The sequence below is a fragment of the Hyaena hyaena genome, unplaced genomic scaffold, assembly GCF_003009895.1.
Source record: "Hyaena hyaena isolate Hyena2069 unplaced genomic scaffold, ASM300989v1 scaffold_300, whole genome shotgun sequence".
Classification (NCBI taxonomy): Eukaryota; Metazoa; Chordata; class Mammalia; order Carnivora; family Hyaenidae; genus Hyaena; species Hyaena hyaena.
The window spans coordinates 1,317,828-1,327,891 of record NW_024080933.1 but is presented as its reverse complement, the minus strand read 5'-3'; the positions used below and the strand labels follow the sequence as shown (position 1 = coordinate 1,327,891).

Below are 10,064 nucleotides of genomic sequence, written 5' to 3'. Positions count from 1 at the left end.
CTCCCTTTCCCCCACCATTTCCGCCCTTCTTCTCCCCCTTGGTCCTCCGTCAAGTTCCTCCTAATCCTCCTATACGTGCAAACATATGGTATTTGTCCTTCTCTGCCTGACTTATTTCGCTCAGCATAACACCCTCAAGGTCCATCCATGTTGCTACACATGGTTAGGGCAACTTTCATGTGTTGTGCCATGCCGTAAGAAAAAGCTACAGATGCTTTGCCAAAGGGTACACAAATAACCATGAAGCGAACATTTGAACCCTGGTCTATACCATTTTTTCCCTAAATGTGTACTGAGACTTCTCTTTCAGGATACAAGAGACTAAGAAGCACTGAACCACATAGAGAAAAAGCTGATTCCAGTTCTCCTGTGGGCACCGAGAAGTCTCTCCCTGGCAGCATGTCTTTAATATATCTAGACAGAGAAGACTTCAGGCCTAGAAGTTTATTAGCGAGCAATATGTCTAGGTGGGTTTTAATGCTCTTGCTTTATTTTCATTACATTTAAGTTTTCCAGTTATCTTCTGAGGCAGACTTGGCTCATAATCACCCTAGTATGCATTTCTACTCTTAGTAACAGAACCCTGATTTTTGTACCCTTTGCAGTTAGGTAGGCCAAATGGCTAAGCTCAGCCAGTGAAAATCAAGTGGAAACTGCTACGTGGGACTTTGAGGAATGCTCCTTGGTTAAAAGGCATACAGGCACATTCTTTTGTTTTTCCTGTTTTCCGATGCTTGCCTGCTGGCTGGTGACTCAGCAGCCATTTTGAGCTAGGAAGAAGCCTCAATGATGGCAGCCACCCAGTAAGAATAGCAAAGCAGAAATAGAGGAGGAGACTGGGTTCTTCATAACGCAATGGAGCTGACAGATGAACCTTGGGTTGCTTCTTCCCATTCTTCTTTTTAAGTAACAAAGCAATAAGCTGTCTTATTTAAGCCTATTATTTCTGCTCTCTGTTTCTATCTCAGGTGAAATTCCTTATTGAAACATCTTCAATTTTTTAAAAAAATTTTAAATGTTCTTTTGAAATTTATTTCTTAGAGAGAGAAAGACAGCATGAGCAGGGTAGGGTCAGAGAGAGAAGGAGACACAGAATCTGAAACAGGTTCCAGGCTCTGAACTAGCTGTTAGCACAGAGCCTGACGCGGGGCTCGAACCCAAGAACCGTGAGATCATGACCTGAGTCGAAGTTGGACGCTTAACCAACTGAGCCACCCAGGTACCGCTTCCATATATGGTCGATTATACTTACTTTCTATTTATAGTAATGTAAAAAAAAATTTTTTTTACCAAAATAAATTCGAGCCAAGGCAGATACTAATATGTGACCCAGCGTGAGTGATTATAGGTCACAAAATGACAAATTGGGAAGAAATTTTGGCAACCATCATATCAGGCTATATACACAGTGACCTTGAAACATGGGTTTGAATTGCACGAATCCACTTATATGTGGATTTTTTTTTTTTTGGATAAATACAGTACAGTGCTGTACATGTATTTTCTCTTCTTTATGATTTCCTTAACATTTTCTTTTTTCTAGTTTACTTTATTGTAAGAATACAGTATGTCATACAAATAACATACAACGTTTGTATTAATGGACTGTTTATGTTATTGGTAAGACTTCTGGTCAATTGGTAGACTATTAGTAGTTAAGTCTGGGGGGGGAGTCAAAGTTCTATGTAGATTTCGGACCATGCAGTGGCTTGGTGCCCCTAGCCCCTGCGTTGTTCAAGGGTCAATTGTACTGCCTTGTTGCCTGTCGAGAACCCATGAGGAGAAAGGTTCTCTGTCTTCCCAGAGGAATGCTTCTTTCTCTTGGTTGTCCTGGAGTTTGGGCATCTCATTCCTGTGTCCAGGTCCAAGCCAGATCAGTTCCTGAGGCCCGGTGATCTCACTTACCAGCTGTCTTCCAGGGTCTGTGTGTTGATCCTTCCTTCCTGCCTCTTCTCCAGCTCTACTGCTGTCTGTTCCAACAGAGCAGACACGGCATCCTGTGGAGACAAATGCCCAAGGGTTCATCTGCATACTATTTGCAAGAATCAGAGCTTAGAGTGTGACCTTCCCTGTGAACTAAGACTAAAACTGAAGTCCAGAGTGGGTAAGTGTCTTGCCCCAAGGTCACTTATAAACTGGAAATACAGCACTTAGTTAATCTAACTGGCAGTTCTCCTGAGAATAACTCCTGTATGCACAGACAGACTTTTTTGAAAGACAGTCAAGTTCAGTAGTTGAGTAAGGCAGAAATATAGGTCTCTGGCTGTAAAGAGATTATAGTGTAGTCAGGGAGACCATCACATGCACTGTCAATAATGTGATAATGTGAAACAATGTGATAAGGACTTTGCCAGAGGTTAAGCTTTGGATGTTTAGGAACAATGGAGCAATGGCAAAGTCAGGTTGGGTTGCATTCAGGGAAGACTTCCTGGAGGAAGAACATCTATACTGAATGGTGTCTACAGTGAGGAAACCTGTGCCACTTGAGGACATTAACCTCTCTGAGACTCAATTTCCTCTAGAGTAGCTTCTAAAAACTACTACAAACTGTTGTTATGAAGATTAATTGAGAATATCTACATAAGATATATAAAGAAGAGTGCCTAGCACCTAGCACATATGTACTTAGTACATAATTAGCACTCAGTAAATGGCAGCTCATAGTAAATAAAAAACTGATCTTGTAGCTTTCTGGGCACATGGCTAATTTGCAAATACCCTTACTAGTGTGGGCCAGAGCTTGGAAAATCCCTGAAATTTTCTTTCGAGGAAGAGGGGACTAAAATCACTTGAAGTCCTGGTATACATCAGGCACTGGACAGAGAGTTTGTGTGTAACATCTTACTTAATCTTTAAAACTATTCTGAAAGATAGAGATTATGATTATTTCCTTGAGAAACGGGAACAAGGAAACTAATTGTGCCCAAGGTTGATGTCACTTACCCAAGGACATGCTCTAGAAAGTAGAAGATGTTTTCAAGATCTTTGTCAGCCCATGGACTCCTTTTTGGAGTCAGAAAGACCTAAGTTTGTTGCTTATTGAATGTATGTCCTTGGATAAACTTTCTGAGCCTTGGTAAGTGACACGTAATAAACAGGACAGTGCCTGACAAAAGGAAGTTCAGGAAATGATAATGATTATGAAAAAGAAGGAAGAGGAGGAGGAAGAAGGGAGAGGTTAGGGGTAAATAGATTTAATCCTTACCCTTATCCTTACCACCTGACCTAGCCCGTCCCCTCCATTGAAATTCTGGGCAATGACTGTGCAAAGTAACCAAGTACTGACAGAGGGAAGAAGCACTACAGAGAATTAGGAGCCAACCGGAATCCCAAACGTTTTCTATTTGGGATCCCATTAGGATCCTGTATGCTGTGAGAATCTACGTCCAAGGGCAACTTCACTGCTCAGTTGAGTCCTGGCTAGTCTACTTGGCTAGCAGATGTGAGCTTCCCAAGTACAGAAAACAATTTAAGGATATTTTAAAGTGTATTGCACTAAAATGAAACCAATATGTATTTTAAAACAAAAATAGGCAAATGTAAGATTTTTAAGAAATATACAATAATGAAACAGATACCATTTATCAAGCACTTACCAAGTACTCTTTACACAAATTTCTTCAATCCTTCCTAACCACCTTTTTAGATAAGCATTCAGCATGAGAAAAGTGGAGCCTCACAGCGGTGAAATGACTGACCTGTCACCTAACTAACAAACACACCCGGTCAGTGTTTTTTCTGCCTCTTACAGCAAGCCTCCACTATGGACCACTATGCAGATAGCAGTATCTCAATAAAGGTCAATTTTCTATCTTCCACAGGTTTCTCCTTCCTTCATTAAAAAAAATAATAAATTAAGGTTTTCATCAGGCAAGTTATATATATATTTTTTCAGGCAAGTTATATTATGGCAAGCAAAGTGCAGATGGGGAGTGCACAGATGCGGAAGGGGAAAGCTGCAGATGGGGAGGGCTACGTGCCCCTTTGCAGAGGTCTCTCCTATCTCATCCTCTTCTTCTCTGTTCCAATACCCTCTGCTGCTTCCCCCACCTCTGATGCCCAGTTACTCCAATTTTGGGAGAACTTTTCCTGCTACCCATCCAGATGCTGCACACAGAGGAGGCTAGTGCAAACCCGGGGCCCAGCTCACCGTGCGTTCAGGGTCTGGGGTGGGGACCTTGGCTCCCACTGGCTTGGGCTCCCTGCTCTCCTTCTTCAAGTATTTGTAGCTCAGGAGGTTGTACCAGCGAGTTGACCTCTCCCCAGACCGACAGACCTCAGCCAGGCTGATCTGGGCACCGCCCTGTTGAGGATGGGAAAAGGCAAGAGTATAAGTCAGGGCTGACAAGGTATTCTGACAAGGCTCCTGGGGAGAGTATGAAAAACACCCCCAATGAGATGGCAGCTTCCAGGAGGAAGAAAGGGCTAGTTGTTAATTATTTCCAATAACTCATTTATTCACCAACCTATTCATTCATTGGTTTCCTCCTCCATCAAATCTTTAGTGAGCACTTCTTTTTTTTAAATTATGACAAAAACCATAAAAATTTACCATCTCCTGCCCCCCCAGCTTTACTGAAATGTAATTGACATGTAACACTGCACTAGTTTAAGGTGTACGACATAAAGATTTGGGAGGCGCTTGTCTGGCTCAGTCAGTAGAGCATGCAACTCTTCATCTGAGGGTCCTGAGTTCAAGGCTCACATTGGGCACAGAGTTTACTTAAAAAATTAACGATTTGATATGGTGTTTATCATGAAATGATTACCACAGTAAGTTAACATCCATCACCTCATGGCTAGAATTTTTTTTCTTATGATTAGATCTTTAAGATCTACTCTCCTGACGACTTCCAAATATGCAATACAGTGTTGTGTACTGCAGTCCCCACACTGTACATTACACAGCTAGAACGTATTTATCTTATAACTGGAAGTTTGCACCTTTAGACCCATTCACCCATTTCCCCAATCCCCCACCTCTGACAAGTCAATCTGTTTTTTGTTTTATGAGTTTGGTTTTTTAGATTTCACATGTAAGTGAGACCATACAAGTATTTATTTGTCTTTCTCTTCCTGGGTTATTTCACTTTGTATAATGTTCTCAAGGTCCATTCATGTTGTCATAAAATTTGCCATCTTAATTACTTTTAAGTGTATAGTTCAATAGTGTTAAATGTAGTTACATTGTTATGAAACAGATCTCCAGAACTTTTCTCATCTTGCAAATCTGGAACTCCACACTCATTAAGTAACTTCCCACTTCCCTTCCCCTGGTCCCTGGCAACCATCATTCTACTTTTTGTTTCTGTGAATTTGATGACTCTACGTCTCTCATGTAAGTGGAATCACACAGTATTTGTCTTTTTGTAACTGGCTTATATCATTTAACATACTATTCTCAAAGTTCATTCATGTTGTAGCATGGGACAGGATTTCTTTCCTTTTTAAGGCTGAATAATATTTCATTATATCAAGAAATCACATTTTAAAATCCATTTATCTACTGATACACATCTGGGTTGCTTCCATGTCATGGCTATTGTGAGGAATGTTGCTATCACTGGGTGTAATCTTGGATATATACCCAGTTGTGAGATTGCTAGATTGTATGGTAATTCTATTTTTAATTTTTTGAGGAACCTCCACCCTCTTTTCCATAGCAGTTCTGCATAATGTTTTACCACCAACAGTGCACAAGGGTTTTCTTTTTTCTATATCCTTGCAAACATTTGCTATTTCTTGTTTCTTTGATAATAGCCATTCTAAGAAGTGTGAGGTGATATCTCACTATGATTCTGATTTGCGTTTCCCTGATGATCAGTGATAGTGAGCATCTGTTTGTGTACTTGAAGGCCTTCTGTATGTTTTCTTTGGAAAAATGTTTATTCAGAGTCTCTGCACATTTTTAAATGGGATTGTTTGCTTTTTTTTTGATGTGGAGTTGTATGAGTTCTTTATACATTTTGGATATTAACCCCTTATCAGATACATGATTTGCAAATATTTCCTCCTATTCAGCAGGTTGCCTTTCATTTTGTTGATGATTTTCTTTGCTGTGCAGATTTTTAGTTTGATATAGTCCCATGTTTATTTTTGCTTTTGTTGCCTGTGTTTTTGGAGTCAGATCCAAAAGATCATCACCAAGACCAATGTCAAGGAAGAAGATTTTGAAAAACTCAAAGCACCGGCAATGGGGGACTGGAGGAATAAACTATATCTACACAATGGGATATTATATAGCTATGTACAAAAAATGAGAAAGACCTCTAGGTGCTGATGTGGAGAGATTCCCAGGCTGTACTGTTAAGGGAAAAAACAGAATAGTGCAAGAGAGAATATGTAGTATGCTAATTTCATATAAGAAATGGAAAGAGGGGGGTGCCTGGGTGGCTCAGTCTGTTAAGCATCCAAATTCGACTCAGATCATGATCTCGTGGTTTGTGGGTTCTAGCCCTGCGTCAGGCTCTGTGCTGACAGCTAGCTCAGAGCCTGGAGCCTGTTTCAGATTCTGTGTCTCCCTCTCTCTCTAACCCTCCCCTGCTCATGCTCTCTCTCTCTCTCTCAGAAATAAATAAAACATTAAAAAAAACTTTTAAAAATGGAAAGAGGGATAAGAATACATATGTTCTCTCTCTATATATATATTTCTCTTTCTGGCTTACGTATATACATACATATATATCGTACCATATTTGAGGTGCAAGGGACAGTGAACATTATCACATGAACATGTGCAACAAGCAATAATGGAAAGGTAAAGGCAACACTAATCAAAGTGGGTATAGGGTAGTTGGTGGGACTTAGTGCAAAGGCCAGGGGAGCAAGACTGCTCTTCAGTAAACCTTTCTACACAGTTTTTCTTTGAATGGTGTAAATGGATGCCTTAAGATGAAAATAACCCACACAAAATTAATCTCACTGAATATAACCCCCCAGAGAGGGGATTTATTTCCAGTGACTTGACTATTTACCATACATCCTTAGGGGAAAGAATGACCAAATACTTTTTAATCATTCTTCACAGGTCTTATTATTATTTCAACATGTCTTCTTTGGAAAAGCCTTGACCAGGTTTGGGGCTTAGTGAATTCACTGTCCCCAAACACAACAGTGGTTGTGTGAGTGGGTGGTAGAAATACCATAAGCTGGTTTGTGAAGTGGGCCAGTAGCTAAGTGGTGGCTCAGGTGGCACCTGGGATGGGGAGGGGCTCCCTAGTCCACTTGGGATCCTTTCTCCCAGTTTGTCCTTCTATTAGAATGGACCAGTGCATGGCATTGACTTTGCCAACCCATGTGTGGCTAAAGGTTAATTTCTAGAACAGTGATGAGCAAGTGGAGAAAACAAGGTAAGGACTAGAGTCCATTCAGGAACTAAATACCTGGTGCATTTTAGGCACCTGTAACAAATTTAAATGAACACAAATATGTGTATATTACTCATTTATTCACTTAATATATATCCTCTGAGCACTCTGCAGACTCTGGAGCCATAGAAACATGTAAGACAGGATACTGCCCCCAAGGGGCTCATAGTTTCTTGTGAAGACAGATGTGTCAGATATTACAGTTCAGAACATGCCAGGCCATGTTTGAGGGGCAAGGAGGAAAGAATATAATGACAGCTTGGAGGTATAACACTGCCATCAGATTATTATTAATTCCAACGAGATATACTGTCTATTTTGGGCTATAAATGTGGTCTACTTTGGAAAATGATTCCCTTGGAGGGCATTCATTTGTTTATTCAGTACACACATAGCTAAGTAGCCTGTATGTGCCAGACACTGTTTTGAGGGCTAGAGATACAGTAGGATTGAAGGCAGATGAGAATCTCTGTCCTCATGAGCTTACAATCCAGTCTGCGGGAACCAGATAAACAAATCAATAAGTCAAGTCAGTGTACTATTTCATACATTACTAAGAAAGGAAAATAGTTGTCAATTAAACTATGACCTGCCATCTATTATAAATTGCATCTGGATTCTAGAGATTCGATAAAATGTGAAAATCATGTATACCCTAAAATCTGTAATACTGACAAATGTTAGGTGGGGGAATGTGCTGCAGAGAAAAATAACACAGGACAAGAGTGGAGGGGGAGTGTGATTTTTTAAATAGGATGGAAGGAAGACCTCACTGAGAAGCTGACATCTGGGTCAAGCCCAGAATGAGGTGGAGGAGTGAGCCTTGCCCATCCATGTCTGGGCGAAGAGAATTCTGTCAGAGGGGGCAGCAAGTGCAAAGGCCTGGGGCAAAGAGGATGCTGGTGTATTCAAGGGGCACAATGAGACGGGAGGAAGAGCCTTGGGATGAAAGCTGAGAGATAACAAGAGGCAGATTCCCCAAGGGCCTTGGAGGGCAGGCAAGGGGCCCAGGAGTTGACTCTAGGTGGGGACAGAAGCTACTGTAAAGTTTTAGGTAGAGGGGTAGCAAGCACTGATTTGCAATTTAATAGGATCATTCTGGTTTCTGTGTTGAGGGGAGATGAAGGGAGGCAAGGACAGCCCAAGGAGACCCCGGAGAGACTGCTGGACAATCCAGGAGACAGACAGCAGTGGGACAGGGGCAGTGCTCTGTGGCTGGGGTCTGGGGATCTTCTGAAGGTGGAGCTTCCAGGAATTCCTGAAGGATTAGATGTGGAGTGGAGAGGAAGAGACAGGTCAAGGGTGACCCTGTGGTCTCTGGCCTGGGCAGTGGAAGAACTGGGTTGCTACTAGCTGAGACAGTCAAGACACGGGAACACAGATCAGGAGTGCGCTTGTGGACAAGTTCATCTGAGATGCCTCCTGGACAAGCAAGAGAAGATGTGGAACAGAAGTGGAGGTATGCGCTCCGAGTGGAGAGGCCTGGGCTGGATCCATACATTTGGCATGGTGTTTGGAGCAGGAGAATGAGAGATTACCAACGCAGTGAATGCAAACAGAGGGGAGAGGGGTGAGGCCTGAGCCCTGACATATGTCAGTTGGGGAAATGAGAAGAATAAGCCAAGGAGACAGAGATGCCAGTGATGAGGAAAGAACACCGAGAGCGAGATGCGAGATGCTGGGGAAGTCAAGTCAGGGCAAAGGATGTCGCACAGACTCTGGAGCAACTGAACCAAACACAGTCGACAGGCTGAGGGAGGTGAGGATGGAGAAGTGGTCACTGGGTTTAGCAACGAGGAGGCCACGGATGACCTCAATGAGCACAATGCTAGCGGACCGATGAGGACAAAATCCCACAGGAACTGTGTTACAGAGAGAACATGAACACCCTTTTCACTTTTTGCTATAAAGGAAAGAAACAAAGTAGTAGCTGGAGGGGGAAATGGGTAAAAAGTTTCTTCTTCTCTTTTTTTTTTTTTGCCTTTTGGTTTTTTTCTTAAGAGAATTAATAGCATATTGGTATACTGATAGGCCAGGCTCAATGGAGCAGGGAAGACTGGAGACAGTGAAGAGCCAGAAAATAACAGCATGATGTCCCTGAGAAGTCGCCTCACATGGCAGTGGGGGCCGACATTGGAGCCAAAGAAATAGCAAGAACCCAAGAACCCTGTGGAGCAAGATCCTCAGCAGGGGAGTGTGAGGGTGGGGGAGGAGCTGCCGGAAGTCTGAGGACAGTGGAGAGGGTAAGAGTTCGCCCCTGGGACACGGGGAAGGCAAATGGTCTAGGGAGATGCAGTATCAGTGCTGAGTACCATTAGGACTCCATACGAGGTTTGTGACCACAATTTTAACGTGAGACCATACGGCGTGGCTCTGTTTTTCTCCAAGTGCATGAGTGGAGAGTTCACTGGGACAGGGCTAGGGTTTTCCCAAGTGGGGTGGCAAGGTGAAAAAGGCCTCTTTCTTTAATGGTCAACTATAGGATAGGAGGGGGGCCAGGGAAGTGGCCTTTCTTAACAGAACCTGCTCTGAGTGGCACTGAGCTTTCGCCGCTGAGGAGTGGCCAACAGGGTCCAGCTGGAAAGCCCGTGACCCTGGTTATGCCACACTAATGCATTCAGTAGAACTGTTGCTGGAGACAGTGGGCAAGGCCACGTGTTCATCCAAACCCATAATCCAGGTCTTTAGACGGTGGGG

At 42.6% G+C, this 10,064-nt stretch overlaps 1 protein-coding gene and 1 long non-coding RNA gene across 3 annotated transcripts in view; one reads left to right on the top strand and one right to left on the bottom strand.

The window, feature by feature from the left end:
- Positions 1-3,816, top strand: part of LOC120242136 — an 11,460-nt gene extending 7,644 nt beyond the window's left edge. The window contains exons 2-4 of the long non-coding RNA XR_005531020.1: positions 311-467; positions 1,959-2,104; positions 3,647-3,816. This is a non-coding gene — a long non-coding RNA (uncharacterized LOC120242136). The remainder of the gene's footprint in view (positions 1-310; positions 468-1,958; positions 2,105-3,646) is intronic.
- WWC1 (WW and C2 domain containing 1) overlaps positions 1-10,064 on the bottom strand; it is a 154,956-nt gene that overhangs the window by 19,134 nt on the left and 125,758 nt on the right. For both annotated transcript variants that reach the window (XM_039247661.1, XM_039247662.1), the window contains exons 16-17: positions 4,151-4,303; positions 1,906-1,997 (exon numbers count right to left, since the gene is read on the bottom strand). In XM_039247661.1, coding sequence (XP_039103592.1) covers positions 1,906-1,997; positions 4,151-4,303 — 245 coding nt within the window. The remainder of the gene's footprint in view (positions 1-1,905; positions 1,998-4,150; positions 4,304-10,064) is intronic.